At 36.1% G+C, this 23,077-nt stretch overlaps 2 protein-coding genes across 2 annotated transcripts; one reads left to right on the top strand and one right to left on the bottom strand.

Annotated features, from left to right (window-relative positions):
- Positions 1 to 7,754: 7,754 nt before the first annotated feature.
- LOC104899323 (DNA-directed RNA polymerase II subunit 4) lies at positions 7,755 to 8,449 on the top strand. The gene has a single exon (XM_010686496.4). The coding sequence runs from the start codon at positions 7,847 to 7,849 to the stop codon at positions 8,261 to 8,263; it is 417 nt and encodes a 138-aa protein (XP_010684798.1). The 5' UTR covers positions 7,755 to 7,846; the 3' UTR covers positions 8,264 to 8,449.
- A 1,738-nt stretch (positions 8,450 to 10,187) lies between these two features.
- Positions 10,188 to 20,857, bottom strand: LOC104899324 (histone acetyltransferase type B catalytic subunit). Its single transcript, XM_010686497.4, has 10 exons — positions 20,692 to 20,857; positions 20,564 to 20,605; positions 13,704 to 13,813; positions 12,623 to 12,691; positions 12,471 to 12,509; positions 12,318 to 12,394; positions 12,105 to 12,189; positions 11,571 to 11,652; positions 11,310 to 11,470; positions 10,188 to 11,217 (listed from the first exon to the last, which is right to left on the bottom strand). The coding sequence occupies exons 1-10, from the start codon at positions 20,768 to 20,770 to the stop codon at positions 10,576 to 10,578; spliced, it is 1,386 nt and encodes a 461-aa protein (XP_010684799.2). The 5' UTR covers positions 20,771 to 20,857; the 3' UTR covers positions 10,188 to 10,575.
- Between the last annotated feature and the right edge of the window lie 2,220 nt (positions 20,858 to 23,077).

Below are 23,077 nucleotides of genomic sequence, written 5' to 3' on the forward strand. Positions count from 1 at the left end.
TAGAAATAGGGTTACCAAGTACTACCTCTTTAAAAGAAGGAGGAGGTGCCATAATAAATGAAAACAAACTGGAAGAGAATTGAATACTAGACAGAGAGTGAATTAAAGAAGACAAATGCTGAAAGGAGAAGATAATGAGGAACATACCTACCAAGACTTGCCTTTTATAGGCCAAATTAGTTACCTGGCAAGAAAAAAGGAGCGAGAGATTGATACCAGCTTGCAAGATGATAAATTCCATCACATTAAATGCTATGGAACTCTTCAAGAAAATTTTAGAATTCCTCTGCAACACTAGGACAGTAGAGAGATGTCCTTTAAACTCCAAAAAAGAACCAATAAAGAAGGAATGAACGCCACTGCAGCACACTTTATCAGAACCGAGAAAAGACCTTACACAAGCATTAAATGCACTGAACCATAGAACCCTAGAAACCCATAAGATTTTATACTTAAATTCGGGGAGAAAAAACCCCCTAATCCAATTAAAAGTCTTCTGGGGAGGACTTGAATGAGATTAATAAGCTTAGCACTCCACCCAAAGTCATAATTGCACTGCAAACCACGAGATAATGATTTACACAGGCGGAAGCTACGAAATTGATTTGGGGGAAATTGATTATAGCCAAACTAGGGTGGATTTGAGTTACAACTAAATGCAACCAACCCAGAAGACGCTTAATCTTCCACTGCAACAAGGCAACATAGATAATGATTGAAGAGATGAGGATACGAAGAGACTCAAGAAGGAGGATTAGAGGGGAATTGAATTGGGGCTTTTTTCTAGGGTTCGCAGGCTGGGGAGCATTTTCTCTCTCTAACATCTTTTTGGTTTTCCGACAAGATTTTATTTGTTAACTGATTCTCTCTTCTTCTTTTATGTTCATTCTTTTAAATCACTTTGAGGAAACCTAATCTAGTGTTTAAATGCAACTTTTACAGAAAAATAAGACTTGAAGTAAAGATCTTTTGAAGGAATACAAGAAGATTTAGCGGAAACCATCCCCATAGAAAGGTAAGAAAGTCAAAAGTAGTAAAAGAGTATGTTTCAAGTTGGGATTTAGGTTTAGATCATGGTATTGATGACATGCATTGATGAAATTATGTAGGTACTTGGGTATTGAAGCCTTTGAAGGTTAAATAACATAGGAGAAAGGTTCAAGTAATAATCTAAGAAGAATTAAGGTACATAAGAATACCCTCTTTCTATTACTCTCTCTTATTCTTGGTGAAAATATGATGGATTGTATCACAAATATGATTTTATGAACCAAATTGATGAAATTAGTACATGCATGTAAGATTTTGAACCATGGTTATATTTGCATGTGATTGATTTTGAGTTATAAGTAATATTTATTATTCATCCATTCAAGAGAGGAAGAAAATCACACTAGTATAGTGAAAATAAGAGATTTGGTTAATATATGATTTTGAAATATGTTATGAATATATAAGTAAATGCATGCATGTTTATCAAACGATGGAAATTGTTGTCATGTTAGGAAAATTGTTACTTCTATTCGATTTTTATGAAGGAACCTTCTTAGAAAGGAAATCTATTTGAATTGGGGCGAATTGATAAATTTTGTTTTCAGTTTTGAAATGACCAATTACTGTAATTGCATTTTTAACCCCCGAAACATGATTTTTATCCCTTCCCTATTTCATGAGAAAATGTTCATAACAAAAAGTTCTTGATGATAGGTTTTGAAATTTCCCGATTTGGAGTTTTGAGTAGAAAGTTATGTACATTTTAAACTCACTGTTTGTGCTGTAATAATTTTTCTGACGAGAGTTTCATATGTTCAAATTAAATTAATGTTTTTAATAAAGTTTAAAAGATCTTATTAAGAACTTATAGGGTTATCACTAACAATAAAGATTTGATTATTTTCTTATATTTTTACACCTATCTAGTACGTGACATTATTAGTGTTAAACCAAATGTTTCAAGAGAATATGCAAATCTTGCACTCAATAGTAAAATTATGGTAGTCGTGATTCTTCTTCCCCTTCATGGATGAATATGTTTTCTTTGAACATGAGTGGTATTAATAAAATGTGCATGAAAACTATTTGTGTAAGTAAATTATGGAATCATTTGGGTAAAGGCCGAGATCAATTAGGGTACGGTATGAGCAACAAGAAAAATCCTTGGAGGATGGATGATCTCCTTCCGAACCCTCATTGGGTGGGTGAAGCACTAGTAGAATAATTGCTTATTGCTGCGGCTATATTGCTGCGGTTTTACCTATATGTAGCAATAAACCACGTCAAAAGAAAATAATAAATCGAAAATAAACGTATTGCTGCGGTCCCAGCCAAAACCGCAGCAATAGATAATAACGGGATAATTTTTCAAATTTAATTGACTACTTTGACCAGCTATATTGTTGCGGTTTTTTAAAGAAACCATAGCAATACATTAAAATATTAATATTTTAATATATTGCTGCGGTTTCTATAAAAAATCGCAGCAATATAAAAACCCAATATTATATAATGATGTCTAAAATCGCACCCTCTCATTAAACCCTAAAAAAACGATGCTCCTCTCACGCCTCTCACTCTCCTCTCACGCCTCTCACTCTCCTCTCACGCATCACTCTCTCTCCTCTCCTCTCCTCTCACGCCTCTCTCTCTCCTCTCACTCTCAATTCTTCGCCTCTCCCTCCTGTATTCAACCATGGCGACAGAGAAATATGCGCAGGCGAAAACGCATCCATCATTGCTGCGCCTCCCTCACTCATAAAATTCAAACCCTAAACCAAACCTTACTATCTTCACCTCCCTCAGATCCTCACGCGATCTCTCTCCTCTCTCTCATGCGCCTCCCTCACGCGATCTTTCTCCTCTTCGTCGGCCATTCGGTCATCTCGAAGATTTCATGAAGACTCGAAATGGACGTGGCTTGTCGTTTGTCGTGGCTCTTCGTTATCATAAGCTCGAAAATTTCAGATCGAATACTCCTTTCATTTTCTTTTTTTATCTTTTCTCGTTCTTTTTTTCATTTCGATTTTTTCAGATTTATGTATTTTTTTCATTTTTATTATTATTTCAGATCGGTTATTTTCTTTTTTTATTAATTCTGATCGATTTTTTCAGATTGGCTCGTCGTGTTCCGTGGCTCGTCGTTTGCCGTAGCTCGTCATGGCTGTGCCTCGTTCCAGTTTTCACTCGTCGTGGCTGTGGCTCGTTCTAGTTTTCGTTGTAATTGTTCCAGTTTTCGGTGTAACAATTCGTTCCAGTTTTCAGGATATTGTTATTTTTTTAATTTTTGTAATGGTTGTTATTTTTGTAGTTGTTGTTCTTAGAATATTTTTGTAATTATTTATGTATGATTTTACTAGTTATAATATTTTTGTAATTGTTGCCTTAAATATTTTTGTTGTTGAAGGTGGGTTTGTGTGTACATTTATCTTTAACCTCACTGCCTCCTTTGCCATAAGAGTAATAATATATTTAAATTTGTATTTTTTATGTTTTTGAATTTTGTATAATAGTTTTTTGTTATTAGTTTCAATAAGTAATCTTTTTTTTTTTTTAGACTTTTTGGCTTTCAAATTTGATGGTAAAATGTTAAAAAAAAAAAAAAAAAATTTACCTGTACCAGTACATATTGCTGCGGTTTATTCAAAAAACCGCAGCAATATGTCTTTTTATTATTAAATACAGCATATTGCTGCGATTTTCCCCAGAAACCGCAGCAATATGCTTTATAAATCTGATAAAAAATAAGTATGTTGCTGCGGTTTTATTCAGAAATCGCAGCAATATGTTCAAATATTGCTGCGGTTTAAAACCGCAGCAATATAATTATTACCTATTGCTGCCCCTTAATTGTTGCGCGCCCAAAACCACAGCAATAGGCCACCTTTTGACCGCAACAATAAGTATTTATTCTACTAGTGAAGTCCAGCAAATAATAAAAGTGGGACATGTCCTAGTTAAGGCTTGCAAGCATAAGAATTTAAAACGATGGGGTGACGACCTCCACTAGTTTAGAAATAGTCGGCTTCTTATGTAAAGAGTCCCTCTCTATTCGTGTTCTCTTTACCCAAGTATTTAAATGATATTGACCTAAAGGAGTTTGAATAACTTAAGTGGTGATCTTCATGATGCACATTTTGTTTTATTATTCTAAAGCTTTTGTACAAGAATAGTAGTCCTAATATTATAGTTAACACTCTAATTGTGAAGTATATTGATTTTAACATAACTTATCCACATAAGGTGCAAGCCACCAAAAATGAATTTAGGGGTGGACTTTTGTACTCAACTGTTGTTGATATTTGTTCTTGAACATGACCTGGTGGGGGCAGGATTATAATTGATTGCAGGAAGGTCAAAGGAGGTGGAATGACTACTTCCTTGTTTTGCCATGGTCATTTTGGACAACGTCACTTTGTGGAGTCTTTTGTTATGATTGGTCCTTAGTTGATCTTCATCTCTTTGGAGAGTAACTTAATATATGTTGTAATTGTATATGTATTTTGAATGATCTTTTCAAAGATAATGGATGGTGGTGTTGTAATAACATTAATTATAATTATTAAATCTTAAGTAAGTATGTTGTTACTAAAACGGCACCTGTACCATGTGATAGCTCCAAGTGGTTTAAGTACGCTTCCGCGACGCTCTTAAAGGCTATTATGACGTTTTATAAATTGTGGGGATGCTACACAATCAAATTCATTTTTTCTCCATTTTCGAAAATATCAAGTGTGTTCGATGAATCCTTGGTCAAAATTTTTGGATAACTTTTTTCGAATAAATCTGGTATTGAACGGGAACTTTTTTATTTAATAACAGAAGATTCAATTAATTGAATGTAGCAATTTTTTGAATAAATCTCCATTTTATTTAAATATTATATTGCCCAAATTCAGGAAAAGATTCAATTAAATATAATAATTATTAGCTACGTTTAAATCTCCATTTTTGGTATGCAATTTGCACGGGTTCACTTAGCCATATCAAGAGTTACCAATATTAGGGTTTGAAATTTTTATTTGTGATAAAGATCACGGGATCTCAAAACAACAAAAGAGTGGGGGTGAGCGAGACTGTGGAAATTGGGGACTACAGAAAGTGGGAGATCATGAAGTGGTTGCATGATTGAGTTCCAATAGTGGAGCGAATTGTGATTTTATTTGATCCCCAAAGTGAAACAATTGGTAGAGCAAATAATTTTTCAGTCAATGTCGCATTATAATATTAACTACATCAGTCATTGAACGCACGAGTTATAAACCAGTTTTAAAATATTCCTAATAAACGATATGATTATAAAAAGTTTAAATCACGATATAATATTCACACCATGATTTCGGGAGAAACATCATAAAATCATAAAATTTATAAATAAAAAAATTCCGTGCATTTTGCACAGGCCGAAAACCTAGTATTCACAATAAAAAATTAAGTAAAAGAACAAAAAAATATGACACGAGACTTAATGAACATCTAAGCCCTGTTTGGCATTAGCGTTTGAGGTAGCGGTTAGAAGTTTGACAAGATTAAACCGCTACTTAAGAAAATAATGAGTGTTTGGTAAGGTAATGGTTGTAGTAGCGGATAGCGGTTGGAGTAGATTATGACTAGCAATTGTGGAAAGTTATTACAAGTAACGTTTGAGATTTAGAGGTAGCGATCTAGCAAATAAAAAATATAATAGCATAGGTAGAATTATTCACACATGTTTTTTTATTTCTTTTTCCTTTTATTGTTTATTAATTGTTTTATTTTATGGCAATTTACTGTTTATTTTACAATAGCAGAGATGTAATTTAAATATTTATTTTAAAGATAATATATTTTACAAGTATTTTAGTAAAATTAGTAATATAAATTTTTCGAGGGTTGAATATTTCTTAGATTTATACATTTCTTTGAGCAGATAAAAAGTCGTATACTCCTTTTTGTGTAACTTCTTTGAAAAAATAAATATTGAATTTAACTATTGAACGAACATATGAAATTGTTGTAGTTCATTTCATATTAGAATAAATGTCATTTATTGTCTTTTACAATTTCAACAACTACTTTTGCCAAACACTTCTAATTAAACAACTAATTTAATCGTTGATCGCTAACAACTACTAATAGACAGCTAACAGCTACCCCCAACAGCTACAACTACCCCCAACAGCTACACCTACTAAAACCACTAGTTTTGCCAAACATGCCCTAAATCAGCAATGAACAACAAGAAAAAAAATAGATGAACATAAGAGAAAATATCTGATGAACAACCACTCAACCTAATGAATAGACAAAATGAACAAAGAAATATCTGCAATAAACAAACTAAGAAACATAAAGATGAAGGTTAAGAAAAGAGAATCGTCGATATCGATGTTCATTGGTGAACAGTTGATGTACATTAGTTTCACATCTTCATTGAAAAGCAGATAATGTACATTAGTTTCACGCGTTTTATGTTTTTTGGGCTGCGTTTTGGCCCACACAAGTTCACCATATACCAATTGTCCCGTTTGATTAGTGGTCATGATATTTAGTGTAATTTTAAATTTATGGAACAAATTTTTTTGTGCAATTGCACGGGTCTAATAACAAATTAAAATTTACATTTATCTAAATTCCTAATTTTTTATTCCTAACTTTTATATCATCTATTTGATAGATGAACGGGTTAAATATCTTCACCCTAATTTGAGGAGAAATAACATAAAATCTTAAGTATATAAAAGAAAAAATTCCCCATATGCAACTACATAAGTATAAAATTAAAATCATGACTAAGTGGACAACTACTAGTGGGTGACCAAATATGATCGGTGGTTAAAGAAGGTAGAATAAGACTTCCATAAGTGGTTGCTGAAGCCGACGTATGGCTGAGTGTTATTAGTGGTGCGAATTGTGATTTTATCTGAGAGTCTATGGGAAGCAATAGACAGAGCAAATACTATTTCTATCAACTTTTTTTAAAAAATATAGGTGGGTCATGTGATTCACCATGGCATTAACTACATCAACTATTGAACACACGGGTTATAAGTCGGTTTCTAAAATAATCTCAATACATGATTATGAAATCTTAAATCACAAGTTAATATTAACCACCATGATTTTAGGACAAACTTCTTTAAATCTTCAATTTATAAGACAAAACATTTACCGTGCAATATGCACGATGCACGGGAAGTTACTGTTATTTCCAGAAGGAATGCCGGAGAAAAAATATTTATCCCAAGAACGACACTAATCCCGTCCGACTTCACTAAATTTCCTATAACATTTCAGAGACGGCAATTTCCTTTAATTAATGATTTGTTTTGCTATGACTATAAATAAAAGTTAAGGACAAATTCTGTCTCACGTAGGCATGTATCTTTCGATATCTGTTTTTAGCCATGGACAATTTAATATTGTCGTTTCTAGCGTTACGAGCTAAATAAGTCTCGAGATCCTTATATTTGATAAAGAACATTGTTTGCGTGCAAATACACCAAATGTAATTTACAAGGAAGTGTTCACAAACATATAAATTGATTCGCAAATCTCATTGGTAAGTTTTGTTCATCACCGCTCATACTTCATGTTTTATGATTTTGTGTAATATGATAAATTAAGTCAATATTATTGTGTGACTTCTTTTTAAATATGTAATAAAGTAATAAATATTTCTGTACATTATGTACATATAAAAAAAACAAAAAAAAAACCTAGAGGGAGTATGAACGTATGATATTAAATTTAGCCCAAACTACCTATAAATATGTTTTCCCGATAAAAGGAGCAAGGAGGGTTCCCAATCCTATATAGGACAATTCATCTTTTCTCCATCCGAGTTGCTGAACCAAAGGAGCCCCAAAAAAAAATGTCAGGAGAAGAAGAAGAGAACGCAGCAGAGCTAAAACTGGGAGAAGATTTCGTGAAAGCAAAGTGTTTGATGAACGGAGAAGTAGCGATGATTCTGGAGCACAGATTAGAGCAACTTCAACAAGTATCAGAAGACCCATTAAATCAGATGCCTCAAGTATTCGAGAAATCTCTGCAATACGTCAAACGATTCAGCCGCTACAAAAATCAAGATGCTGTTCGACAGGTTAGGGAAATCCTTAGCCGCCATCAATTAGCCGAATTCGAGCTCGGTGTTCTTGGTAATCTTTGCCCTGAAACTGTTGAGGAAGCCATTGCTATGGTCCCTTCTCTTAAAGATAAAGGTAGAGATCTTGATGATGAAGCTATTGACAAGATGCTTAATGATCTTGCTCTTGTTAAGAAGTTTGAGTGATTTTTGATTTCTAGGGTTAGGGTTTCTGGGTATCCTTAAGTTAGCGTTATATGTTGTGATTTGGTAAATTGAGAATGTTAATGCAATGTTTTCTGTCTTAATTATGATGATAATACAGTGGTGATTCAGTGTTTGTGATGTGCAGAACAAGTGTTTAATGAAAGTCCTTATTGATTGTTATTTGTAGATGAATCCAAATTGGGAAAACTGATTACTTTGGTGAAACTGTAAAATTACTTGTTAGATGTGTGTAATGATAGTGAGTAAAATGGATGGTTCTTCCACGCATGTATAGGATACGATTTCCTACAAGTAATTACCTACCCACTATGAACGAGTTACATGGTACTACTTTTGAGATATGAGGCACGAAATTATGGGTTTCATTAGATTCATGAATTATGGTAATTTTCTCACTTGTTTTCCTGATGTTATAAAGCATGTCATTTACTAGTTTCGCCATTTTTTGTGACATTGGAGGGATAGTTTATCAGAGTTGAGAAACCGGTTGGAGGTATACTTCCTATATTATGGCAACATCAAAAATCAATCCTATATCATGAAATAGTAAGTACCTTAGCTACAAAGCAGTAGACTAGTAGTTGCAGGAGTAATGCCTAATGTTAGTCACTGCTGGTAGGATTTGTAGTCCTTTACTTTTGCTGGAATGTCCGAAGATTCCTTGGTTTGTTGTTTGCCTGTTATTGTTATTGTTATTGTCATTGTTGAAGCAGTCTTACTGTCCTTGTGAGCAAGAATCTTGGGTGAGCAGGTTCTTTGGAACCCATGAACTAGATGAAAGTGAGCTTGCATTGGGATAAATGAAGAGCAGTTTTGGTTGTAGGTTCAATCTGAACATATGTTACTTGGACTTGGTACTTGCTATTTGTGAGTTGTCTCGGATTGTGAGCATGTGTCTTAAGTGTCCGGCTCGGTTCTATGAAAGCTTCCACAACTTTGGCCCAAAATGAAGTTTGGAAGTGTTGATATATATGTTGCTGTTTGAGGTAAAATGAAGTTTGTGAGTAACACAGAAGCGATGTACCTTGTTGAACAAACATGTCCACTCTTCTACTTGCTCTTAAGTTGCCCATCTTTTACTAGCTAAATTGAGAACTGTAGACAGGAAGTTCTAAAGCGATACCGGAGGATGCGAAAAATGCTTTATGATCACATAAAACATGAATATTAAGGTTAGTTCTTCTCATCATCTGTTATGATGATTGGAAACTGTACCTTCAGTTCAGACTTCAGATATTAGGCACTGGACACACCTTATAACTAATCTCCTCTTGTTATTATAAGTGATTGCATGACTGTCTAGTAAAGAGATTTAGCTTTAATTAGTGAATTTTTGAATAGTGGAATAATTCTCTTCCCCTTTTCTTCCACTCTTGTTGATTGAATTGGTTCTTTTTTCTGTCTTTGCCTGAAATCTCTAGGAAAATGGACGCTGAATTTGCAGCATCTAATTTACACACTCCTAAAATTTGTCATTCGAAATTCCCTCTCTGCATATTGAAATGGAAATTGTGCTCTAAAGTCTCACATAGAGGAGTGCGGCTAATACTTATCAAAGTGCCAAAATCACAACTCAAACTTAAACATATCTTGGTTTTGTATATCTACATTGCAAGGCCTCCAGTTTTGAAGAAAAATCGAAGACATAATTCCATGAAACCGTACCTCAGAAAATTCAGAATAATGAGCGACATTAATCTTCTTAAAAACCATTTCTCAAAAATTGAAGGTAAAGAGCAATATTTCTATTTGGTAGCTTTCGGGATTTAATATCATTCTAATGCAAAAGGGGGGTAGCAAAACGGATGAGACAAATTAGGAGTAACACATTCCCAGAGATAACATACGAACTCAACAGAATGTACTCACAATTTTCGCAACAGTTGTAAAAACTAGAAAAAGATGATAGAGCACATTCCCAAGATAGAGCAGATTTTCAGAATAGATGAGGGCTAAAAGAAAAAAAAAACACAAGGCGTGAGCGCGAATTGTACTTTGATTTTCTAAAACACTGAACTTCAGAAGCAATTTTCAAGTTTACAACTCAGAATTTCGCTAAATGGATCCGGCAGGAAGAACTAAGAAGAATGCCCCTCTCATGTTAGTATGGAACACTTAGGTCGTCTCAAATAACCCAACATTTCTATGAAGTACAACCATACAACTGAATAAAAGGAGGAAAAAGGGTGAGCTGATAAATAGGAAACGAAATGCCTATGCCCAAACAGGTTCACCAAATCAGGGGAACCCGATTATCATGATTTTATGCCATGCCTAGAAGTACAAGATCTTCATGCATGAGTAGTAGATACCTTTTGAGCAACCAATTGAATTTCTGCTATCCTTTCATCAACTATTTGCAGCAGCTGTTGTTCTTGCTCTTTCTGTTGATCCTCGTCTACATCAACATGGCCATCTTCACAATCTTGAGACTTGAACATAACAAATGCATCTTCTCCAAAGTCATTAGGGGTGTCAATGACCCGCTTTCCTTTGGTCCCTGAATCTTTCCCAATGACATTAGTCTTCACTTGATCTGTGATGAAGATCCTGTAGTTCTCCATGTTCTTGTTAACAGGATCAAGAGCAAGATAAATAAGAATTTCCCAGCATTTAACAAATTGTTTCTTGTTGATTTTCAAGCTCTTCCTCACTTCATCAACAGCTGTCAATGGTGGAAGGAGCTGACAAGCCTGCGATCTTTTTGACAAATTAGCTTCTTTAAGATGTGTTGCCGCTGAATTAACTGCACACTGCACAGCGCTGCAAGCAAGCAGGCGTGGTACGTCAACATAATATCGAAGACGTTGCAAGGATTCCACTGGTTCTTCAACTGTCAAGTCATAGGCACCCTCTGATACAGCAACATGGTTAAGCAGCTCCAGAAGATGACGTCCATAACCTTTCTGTTGGTAAGGAGGCAATACAAGTATCTGGAGTAATAAAGCAAAATGCAGTCTCAGTATTGACTGCTGTGAGGTGTGAGCCGGTCTATATCCAAGATATATGAGAATAAAAGAGAAACCTGGCTAAGTCGCAGCCGCAAACTGTCTGGATAATGGTAAAAACGATAAGCAGCTGCAAAACCAAGCAATCTACTTTGATGGTCTCCCTCTGGTTCAGCTATCTTCTGAACCAGAACATACATCTCCCAACTTGAATCCGTCACATCAATAGGATTGCTACCTGTTGGCCATGCAAACACAATTATATAACAGATTGTTATCCAACATATGAAAGTAAACTACTCAAGTCAAACGTAGAGCAAGACAATTGATATAATTACCATCAACTAGAAGAAGAACAAGAGGCACTAATCGGCTGTAAAGAAGCCCGGCAGACATGTCGCCCATGACAAAGCGAATCACCTGAGAGATAATACAAAAAAGATTACTAATGGGAAAAGAAGAATGTTGGGACAAGACAAAAGAAGTAGCACATCAACGGCAATAAGACACATGATTTTTCAATGGAGAGGTGAGGGAATCCAAAAGGTGAAAAGATACGGGAAGATAGCATACCCCACAAGAAACCAAAACAATAGAGAAGGAAGTATAGTCATGAATTTCCCTAGTTACATATGATAAAGCAAGTCCTTCAGAAAGGCCTATTGAGATCTCATAAAGCAAATTCCATAGCCCCTTGTGCTTTTACCGCTTTAGTGTTCAACAAGCTCGTCAACAGCTTAAAGAACATACTAGCCAATAGCCATTAATGAGATTATTTGTTCAAAAGATTTTAATACACCTACTTTATTCAACATATGTACGAAACTCATCACTCTTATGCAAAAATGGTGAAAATTGAACAAGAAATGAACCTGCACATCAGTAATATCAGCATGTGAATGACCATTGCCATTAGAGGCATTCTGCAGCAGTACCTCTCCCTTGGAGATAGTTGATCTGTAAAATAATAAAAAGATAAATAAGCAGGATAAGCTAAGAATCGTGGTTTCAGATAAAGGAACATAGTCATGCAAAAGAGCCCCATATTTATGCACATAAGAACAGCGGCATTTGATTAGACATACCTAATGTAATGCTTCTCTGTTGAGAAAGTTTGAAGGAACTCATCCTTCTTCTCAACAAGATTTTCAGCAAACATATCCTGTAAAAAAAGATCAGCATATTCAACCAAGGAGCTACAGAAAATACCAATTCTTAGTGAAAGCAGTCAAGGGTACCTGAAGAGCAGCCTTGAGGTCTGTAACGCCTTTCCCTCTCTGAATGAAGCAACAGGAAACCAAGATGCATAAGAGAAAAGAAAAAACCACATAGTTCCAAAAGGAAAGAAGCTCAAAGCCTTCTTCGACATATTAATCTTAACAGGACTTACATCAGATGTGCTCTCATAACTGATATCTGTATATGCATGAAATGACACACTACTAACCCAAACAATAATCTGCAAAGAAAGATGAACAAAGTGGATCAGCAAATGCAGGATTCAATTACAAATATGGGTTGGAACCACAGACATCGCAGTATGTGATACAACTACATCCGGTTTGTAGCTCTTTTCCTCAGACTCAAGACACAAAACAAGCCAAAGAAGTTATCTCACTCATGTGAGCTGTTCATCCTTATTACACAAGAACCAGATACAAACAGATATGCTGCTTAATTCAAAAGGCAGGATTAAACCCCATTGCATACTTTACAACAAAGACTACCAATAAATAGGCAATTATAGTTTGAACACATTGAACTTTCAGAGGACATTTATCAGATAAAGAAAGAGCACATGATGCGTCTCTCATCCCTTGCTTTTTCTACGATATCAGTCTTGATATCGAGCTCTTATTTTTTTTCTTTCCTTTTTTTAGCAGATGTTGGAAGTGATGAGGCTAGGCAAAAGCTAAGACTGGCAAGTGCTATTGGCATATACACTAGGTGGCCAGTCACAAAATTCAGCAACACGAAAAACAATATTGGACTCGAACAGACAAATATACAGGAGACACAATAAGAAATCTGAAATCACACATTAAGAAATTGTTGTGAAGGGCATAGCAACACAACTTCTATGAAACACACCTGTGTAATAGACTAGCCTAGGGAGACTGGTTATTTTGGTATTTGATAATTAATTAGTTTTAGTTGTAGCTTGAAGAATAAGTTAGGGAGTTAGTGAAGAAGTTTCTCTATAAACAGAATAGATTAAGGAGGGGAAAATCATGTTGAATATTGAGTAATAGTGTGGGTGAACTTTTAAGAGTTCTTTTCAAGAGAGCAAGCCTCTCGAAAGCTTGTAAACACTATCTCTATCTTACTGTTTTCCAGAAAATTATCATTCAAGTCCATGTTACTTCTTAATCTTCTTCTCTAATCTGCCCTAATGATGTCAGTTCATCACCACCTGCTGCCAATAAAGAGATTAAATTCTCAAAAGAAAAGGCAGGATAAAGAATTGTTACCTTCAAACCTTGGTACCCATAAATTTTTCCATCTTCACCAAAAAAGTGATTCAGATCAATAGGATCAATCTGATATCCAGCCCTTGATTCTGCCTCGTCTTTGCTGGCAACTAGAATTTTCACAAAAAAAAAAGAAACAACCATTTAGACCAAACCATGTCAGAGAACCTGACCAAGATTGGAGGTTATGCATAACACACAATTTCGAATGCTCAATGATTTGCATGCATTACCAATTTGTACATTAACAATCCTACACTATTTCATCACATTTTCATAATGTATAGCTTATAAACAGCTATTAAACTTGTCATGGAAAAAGTTCAAATCTTCACTATTTCATAGTAACTCCAGCTTCTCATTGGTTTGTCAAACTCAATCTAAATGGAATATATATGCAGGCAAAAACAATTCCAAATTTACAAATGTCTCCTAAAAGACTGCAGACAATGACAGTTAGATGTTGAGAATGATGTTCCTAATTGACATTTGCAGTAGATACTGACAATTCAACAGTGTATGTTATCCACATCACTAGCTAGATATGCTGACAGATATCTAGCCTGAACATGTTTGAGAGTAAGATGTGAAATGTTGAAATTTTTCCATATTTAACATGAAAAAAGCTGTTACAACATTATAGGCCATTCTTCATTTTTAACAAGATAGTAAAAACTTCAACATAGCTGAAGTCACTTGCGAGCTTCTTGCTTGGATTTGTGAATACAAAATCACATAAGTTTGGAAGCAATTCAAAACTTTACTTTTTATGAGTTTCTTGGTTAAGAGCTTCAGATGCATCAAGTCACCAATGTTAAAACCATGTTTGGCAAGTAGCCTATTTAATTATATTTAACACTTCAAAACCTTTTTCACTTACTCTTTTATCCCCAAGGGCACATCCCTCTTGAGCCTGGAGGAGAGGAAGGGATCTCAACCTACAGAGAAACTCATAGTGGACCTTTACCTAGGAAATCACACAATAGCACTTCTCCTGAGGTTGCAAGAGGGATAACTCAACTCCGAATCCCCAACATGTAAGTTGGTTGGAAAGTGGGAAACTTTACCATTAAGGCGCTACTTGATTCTCACCTTTTTAAAACTTATTGATGAAATCAAAATGTGATACCTTGATCCAAAAATATTAAATCACATTTTATGTGGGTTGTCCTAAAATTGTTCAGACTTCTCTAATAAGTAGTAGCTTCTGATTGGATGTTTCAGATATCCCCAACCAACTAGAGCGATAGAGAAAGGATAGAAAGACACTAGTGTTACCAAAGGTATTTGATGTAGGGTACAATTTGAGAGTTTGTTATTAGACCCATTTTTAGGCGGTAAAGTTAGTTGTAACTAACTTTCAGCTCCTTAACTAACTTTAGCCTATAAATACCAATATGTTGGCTGTAATTGGGGATCATGAATAATAATAACAACAATATCACACTCTCATCATTTCTCTCTCTCTCTCTCTCTCTCTCTCTCTCTAAACATATTTGGTTGAATGTTGAATTCTCGAAGCTCCTAATCTTCTCCATTAAAGGACAGCTTCCTGTATTCTACATCATTGGTATCAGAGCAATTTCGCTCCTGAACTCAACCATTTTATCTTGTTAGTTTGAATTTTATCTGAACAAGTCTGATAAAGATAATTTGGCGAAACGTAAAACATTAACAGTAGCTCAATTGAAGTCATCAATGGAGCCAAGATTGCTAGAATTAGAGCAGAAAATGTTGGCGCAATCTACTCAAATGGAGGAGATGCTGGAGCTACTGAGAAATAGTAGTGCAGAGCGAAATGGTGGCAATGGTGAACGAGAAGAATCTGTAGGATTTTCAGCAAATCCAGGAGGTAAAACTTTAGGTTTTGTACCTAAAATTGAATTTCCGGTGTTTGATGGATCCTTTTAAGTACTTTACATTATGCAAGATTCTTGATAATCAGAAGGTAGATCTTGCTAGTCTGTACTTAATTGGTAAGGCGGAATCCTGGTTCACTAGTTATATAACTGTAAGGAAACAGGTAGATTGGGAGGAGTTTGTGGTGGATTTATGTTCGAGGTTTAAAGAAGAAATAGGGAGTAATGTAGTGGAGGAATTCAATAAACTGACACAAATTGGTACAATTGATGAATACTTAGATGCATTTGAGAACTTAAAAGGATTGATGTTGCAAAGGAATCCATTGTTACCTGAGCAATATTTCATGGACAGTTTCATTGGAGGTTTGAAATCTAACCTCAAGCATTTTGTAAGAGCTTTCAAACCTGATACTCTCATTGCTGCAGTAGAGTATGCTAGACTCTAGAATGCTACTATTCAAGCTACCTCTTCTTCCACCTCCAAATACCAACCCAAGCCTTTTCCTAGCCAGAAAATTATGATGTTGCCAAATCCTAACACTAAGCCTTTGCTACCTACTCCTTTACCCTCACAACAACACCAACCTACTGCTTCAAGACCTTATAGACCAACCAAATATCTGACTCCAGTTGAAAGAGCAGATAAACAGGCTAAAGGCTTATGCTATTTCTGTGATGCACCTTATGAGAGAGGTCATAAGTGTAACTTACAGCAAACTCAACTGTTCACCATTGAGATTCCAGGCCTTGATGAGGAGGAGTATTGGTTAGAAGGCCTTGAGAATACAATTGAGATGTTCCAAAATGAGCCTCACATTTCCATAAATGCTTTATTTGGCAATATTGGTTATAATACCATGATAGTGACTGGTTATGTTGGTAAAAAACCACTTCACATTTTGATAGATTCAGGGAGTACTCATAATTTCCTGGATCTATCTCTTGCAAGGAAGTTAGGATGTTGTATCACTTCCATGCCAGTTCAATCTGTCTCTGTAGCAGATGGTAACACACTTTCTTGCCAATCTATGTGTAAGGAATTTAAATGGAAGCTCCAGAACACCTACTTTGTGACAGATGCTATGTTAATCTCTCTGGGGGGATGTGACATGGTCCTTGGAGTTCAGTGGCTGCAATCATTGGAAACAGTTCAATGGAATTTTCATAATCTTAGAATGGAGTTTCACTATAATGGTGTACATCATGTTCTCAGGGGCTGTCCTCCAACAAAGTGGTGACAGTTAAGGGATCTATAGTGCAAAATGGTCAATTCTCCTGCTACCACTGTGCAGCTATGCTTCTTACAGGTAGCCAAACCACCTTCCATACCTTCTCATGATATTGCTTGTGTGCCTGTCAATTTCTCTTCTATTATCACCCAGCTTGATGCTAACCCTGAATTGCTTAACCTTCTAGATAAATATAAACCTCTTTTTGAAGCTCCTACTACCCTTCCTCCCAGCAGACCCCTAGACCCTATAGATATCCCCTTAAACAGAAGGATGTGATTGAAACTGTAGTCCAGGTAATGCTTACTCATGGCATTATACAGGATAGTTCTAGTCCTTTTGCAAATCCTGTGGTGTTAGTGGGAAAGAAGGATGGTTCTTGGAGATTGTGTGTAGACTACAGGGAGCTTAATAGGAGAACTGTGAAGGATAAATTTCCTATCCCTATAGTAGAACTTATTGATGAGCTAGGAGGTGCTGTGGTGTTCACTACGTTGGACTTGAGAGCAGGTTATCACCAACTGAGAATGCATTTGGCTGATGTTCATAAGACAGCATTCAAAACTCATAGTGGCCACTATGAGTTTCTAGTCATGCCATTTGGTTTGACTAATGCTCCCGCCTCATTTCAATCATGGATGAATTATGTATTCAGGCCATTGTTAAGGAAGTGTGTATTGGTCTTTTTTGATGACATTCTAGTTTACAGCCCTAGTTTGTCATTGCATTGGCAACATTTGGAAGCAGTGTTCCAATTAATGGAACAACATCACTTGTTTGCTAAACCTAGCAAATGTGCTTTTGCCACCTCCAAAGTGGAGTATCTGGGGCATTACATCTCAGCTGAAGGAGTATCCACTGACCCTTCTATGACCCTTCTAAGATAGCATCAGTTCAAGCTTGGCCAGTACCTGCTTCAGTCAAAGAGCTTAGAAGTTTCCTTGGTTTGTCTGGCTACTACAAGAAGTTTGTGAGAAACTATGCTATAATTAGCAGGCCTATGACTCAGCTACTTAAAAAATGGGCATTTGTCTGGAATAATGCAGCTCAAACAGCTTTTGAAGCTTTCAAGTTAGCTCTTGTAACTTCACCTGTTCTGGGAGTCCCTGATTTCTCCAAGACTTTTATAGTAGAACCTGATGCTTCCAGTGAGGGCATTGGTGCTGTGCTCATGCAAGATAATCATCCTTTGGCTTTTATTAGCAGGACTTTAGGTCCCAAATGGCAGAAACTCTCTGTTTATGAGAAAGAGTTACTTGCTATAGTGTTTGCTGTTCAGAGGTGGGAACAATATCTTACTAGTCAGAAATTCATTATCCATACTGACCAAAAGAGTCTTAAATGGCTTCTACAGCACAAGATTAGTACTCCATTTCAACAATTCTGGCTTTCCAAATTGATGGGCTATGATTATGAAATTCACTACAAATCTGACAAAGAGAATGTAGTAGCTGATGCCTTATCCTGAAATTCTTTGCTTAGCCTTGACTACCATGCAATCTAATCTGCCTTCCTTAATCCTTGACAGCTACCAACTGGATCCTGCCTTATTGAATCTGCTTCATGCTTTACAACAACAGCAATCAGTGGCTCCTCAGTATACATTCATGATGGCCTAATTAGAAAGCATGGAAAAATTTTGATTGGACCTAGTGAGACTCTCAAACAAGCTATATTGTCTTGGACACATTAAGGAGGCCACTCTGGTAGGGATGCTACCACACGCAGGCTTAAAACTCTCTTTACTTGGAAAGGTCTCCACAAAGATGTTAGTTCCTTTGTGAGACACTGTGTAACTTGCCAAGCTAGCAAATATGATCCTTCAGCCTATCCAAGACTTCTACAGCCTATCCCTATTCTTCAGGAGGTTTGGACTGAAGTCTCCATGGATTTCATCACTGGTCTCCCAAAGTCTCAGAGTAAGGAGGTCATCTTTGTGGTTGTGGACAGGTTGAGCAAATATGCTCACTTTTTTGCTCTTCATCATCCCTATACTGCTGTTGATGTTGCTCACGTGTATTTGGATGGAGTGTTTAAGCTACATGGCTGGCCTAAATCCATTGTTAGTGATAGGGATGCTTTGTTCCTCAACAATTTCTGGCAGGCTTTGTTTACCTTACAAGGTACTCAGCTTTTACTCTCTTCAGCTTATCACCCTCAAACTGATGGCCAAACTGAGGTGTTAAGCAGGTGCTTGGAAGCCTATTTGAGATGTATGTGTGGTGAACATCCTAAGGATTGGTCTCTTTGGCTTGCTTTAGCTGAATGGTGGTATAACACTACCTATCATACTGCTACTCAGTTGACCCCTTATGAGATAGTCTATAACCAACCTCCTCCTGTTTACCTCCCTTATCTCCCTGGTTAATCTTCTAATGAGGTTGTGGATAGGACTATGCAAAGGAGGCATGCTATGCTTCTTTCCTTAAAAACTCATTTGGCTAAAGCTCAACACAGGATGAAGGTTTTGGCTGACAAACACAGATCTGAGAGGTCCTTTACTGTGGGGGACTGGGTTTGGCTGAAACTTCAACCCTATAGGCAATCTACTGTGCAAGCTCGTGTGAATCAAAAGCTATCTCCCAAGTATTTTGGTCCCTTTCAGGTGGCAGATACTGTGGGTGCTGTTGCCTACAAGCTTACATTCCCTTCTTCTGTCAAGATTCACAATGTCTTCCATGTTTCTCAATTAAAGCCTTTCCGGGGGTCTTTGCGTGCTGCTCCTCATATTCCTTCATGGCTTCATGGTGTGGCTACTGATCATGTTTTTAAGCCTTTGGCTATACTTGACAAACGGGTGATTAAACGTCACAATCTTGCTGAAGTGCAGTATTTGGTTCATTGGGAAGATCAGCCTCCTAGTGATGCTACTTGGCTGTTGGCTTCTGTTTTTGAAGCTCAGTTTCCAACCTTTCCAGTTTAGACTTGAGGTCAAGTCTCTTTTAAAAAGGGGGAAAGTATGATGTAGGGTACAATAGAGTTTGTTATTAGACCCATTTTTAGGCGGGAGCTCCTTAACTAACTTTAGCCTATAAATACCAATATGTTGGTTGTAATTGGGGATCATGAATAATAATAACAACAATATCACACTCTCATCATTTCTCTCTCTCTCTCTCTCTCTCTCTCTCTAAACATATTTGGTTGAATGTTGAATTCTCGAAGCTCCTAATCTTCTCCATTAAAGGACAGCTTCCTGTATTCTACATCAGTATTTCGGTAAAATATTATTCCAAATCCTTGGGTATTATGAGAGTTGGAAACTCTGAATAGCATAACAATTAATCAAGGACACATAGAATATTTCATATGCTTGGAGAATTGCATTTTGCACCACCATATAGTCCTAATAAAAACAAATGCTATCTCATATGTTGGGTAAAGCTAACTGATAGTTTACCAATCAGTCAATCATCTACACGAGATGCCAATATTAAAGAGAAATAATGCGAACAGAGCACGGTACTGGAATCAAGAAAGGCGGTGATTATACGAAGAAATTCCGAAACTTAAAATACTATTATCTAAAAACCCTAAAATTATCTCTCCCAAAACTACTGATATGCAAAACCAAACATATTTCAGTTACATGCCACTAATCTACCAATAAACGTGGCCTTCAAACTCAATTCTACGCCACTAAAGATGCTATATTTCAGTTTCACTTGCTTCTTTATACAATTTATAAAAAGCAACGAAAATGTAAATTCAGAAGATTTAATTAAACCATGAACTACATAATTTTTCAAACGGAAAAAAAAAAACATACCGAAGAAGATTTGAATGCAGTCATTTGCTTCAACACCGGCATCTGAAGAAAATTAGAGAGAAAATTAGAAAAAATGGTATGAGGACGTATGAGGAAAAATAAAGAGAGACAGGTGCGATTAAGCTCACCAATGGGAGAAATTGCAACTCGGCGTTTCTTCTTGGGGTCGGAGGTTGAATCGATTGATTGTTGCTGTTTCTGACCCATTTTTAGGGTTTCAGAGATTTTTGGGCGAAAGCGGGAAAAATGGAAATGATTCTGGGGAGATAGGCGGGAAATTATATTATACCATATGTATAGAAGAAAGTTCGTAAGAGCATGTACAATGGTTGGTGTCTCTCCAACTAGCTTTCCACACTCTCTCTCCTATTCTCTCTCTTCAAGCTACTCTCAAGAGCCATGTTTAAAACACCCAACAACAATAAAACCCTTTAAAGAGCTCTCCATTCAACTTTTCATTATTTTGTGGTCCCCATGTCAATAAATGAACCTCATTTCATATTATGATCAAAGTTATATAAATTAAGTTATTTATATAAATTAAATATAATTATAAATTAATCTTTTTCATAATTTAAGCAAAGTAGAATTTTTAAAAAACAATATAATTATGAGTGCTAATATTTAATTTTCATAAATTTGGCATGGAATGAAGAATTAACCTACAACATGAAAAACTAATTTTTTAAATATCTAATATTAGGCTCATTTTATAGATAAAGGAAAATTATACTTGTTGACATAATAATTATTACCATCTTTTTTTTAATTTTTATAGAAAAGATTATTAAATAGTTGCATGAAGAAAAAGAAAAATGAATTAGTAATTACAATAAAAAGTGGGTCCCACACATTGGAGAGCCATCTCTCCACCCCAAGAGCCCTTTGGCAAAGTGTCTCCATGGAGAGACACCCAAGACACACCTAAGAGCCCCATTGTTGGGTAAGAGGTGGCTCTCCATTTTCTCTCTCCTTGGAGAGCTAGTTGGAGAGCTAGTTGGAGAGCCCCATTGTACATAATCTAATAGACGAAGTGCCGCTGCTCAATGTTCATGGCTGGTGGCACTTATACGAGTTGATTTCGCTGGAAATTTTATTGTGCTGCCAGAGTAGGGTGCACCTATTAAATTTGTTTCACTTTCAACTATTTTTTTTTTTTACAGCGGATAAAACAAGATAATTAGTTCATTCTTCTTCCATTAGCTAGTACATGAACTGCTCTAACTTATTCTCTTGTAGCTTGCCTTTGGTACATTTGAATAGCTGGAACGTATTAGCAATCTCTTTTAGTTCTTTGATGATTGACACTATGTCCTTGTTGCATGAAGATTGATCCTTGAGTGAGTTGGTTATTTCCTGGCAGCCTGTCTTGATTTGGATATTTGTGCATCTCCACTGGAAGTCATTTGTTGCTTGTAGGATTGCTTTAGCTTCTGCTTGTAGTGGAGAGATGGCGAATATTATTTGACTATGGTTTGTTATTGTGCTGCCGCTTTGCAATGTCCAAGCAATTGCAGCTTGCCACTCATTCTTCTTCGGCTTTGCTTTCCTTTGCTTTCCATGAACCATCTGTGCATATGACCTGTATAATGTGTTGGTTTGGCTGTCATGTGCTCCACTCTTGTGCTTGTTTATTCGTTATGTAGACTCGCCTTTTGTCTCTTTTCTAATTTCTTGTTGCTTTAACATGTTCCTTCTTGCTTTCTCTGTATATTTCCATGATGGTCATGGGATTCAGAGCTCCTCCTTTGAACACTAGCTCATTCCTATGTAGCCAGATACTCCAAAGCGTTGCAATGAAATTCTTGTGTAGCTCGACAAATTCCTCCCCTTTTTTTTTCTAAATAAATTCAGGAAGTTCCGAATTCAATCTTTGATTGGGGTATCCATAGCATTGGTGATTTTGATACCCATAGTTGACGCCCAAATTCTTTGTGTGAATTCACAATTCTCGAAGATTTCATCTTCCAGCTCCTTTTTGCAGAATTTGCAACTTTGATCAACATAAATTTGTCTCTTAGCTAGATTGGACGATGTGGGTATTGCTTCAATAGCTATTATCCATCGAAAGTGTTTCCACTTTGGGAAAAAGTCTGAATTCCAGATTGATTTCCAGAATTGTTTTTCTAGTTGGTCGATTTGTGGGTCCTTATTGAAGAACCAGTAACATGACTTTGTTGAGTAGTTTCTTGAAGAAGTAAACTTCCAATCTATGATGTCTTTGGTTCCTTCTTTCAGGATATGAGTTGCCAAGATTTTTGAGCATCCATAATTGAGAAGGAGTTCCAAATTGGGTTTGTTCTCCAGTTACCGCTCTCGTTTATCAAGTCTGCAACCTTATTGCTGTTTGAGGCTATTATGGTAGGAATTGTTTTGTTGTTGTCATTCCTAGCTTCTGAATAGAGGTTGATATTCCTACCATTTCCCAATCTTTTCCTTAATCCTTGTTTGAACGTTTCAGAAGCTTTGAGAAGACTTCTAAATGCGAAGGAACAATTCCTACGGTTAGAATCT

The sequence above is a fragment of the Beta vulgaris genome, chromosome 7 (genome assembly GCF_026745355.1).
Source record: "Beta vulgaris subsp. vulgaris cultivar EL10 chromosome 7, EL10.2, whole genome shotgun sequence".
Lineage (NCBI taxonomy): Eukaryota > Viridiplantae > Streptophyta > Magnoliopsida > Caryophyllales > Amaranthaceae > Beta > Beta vulgaris.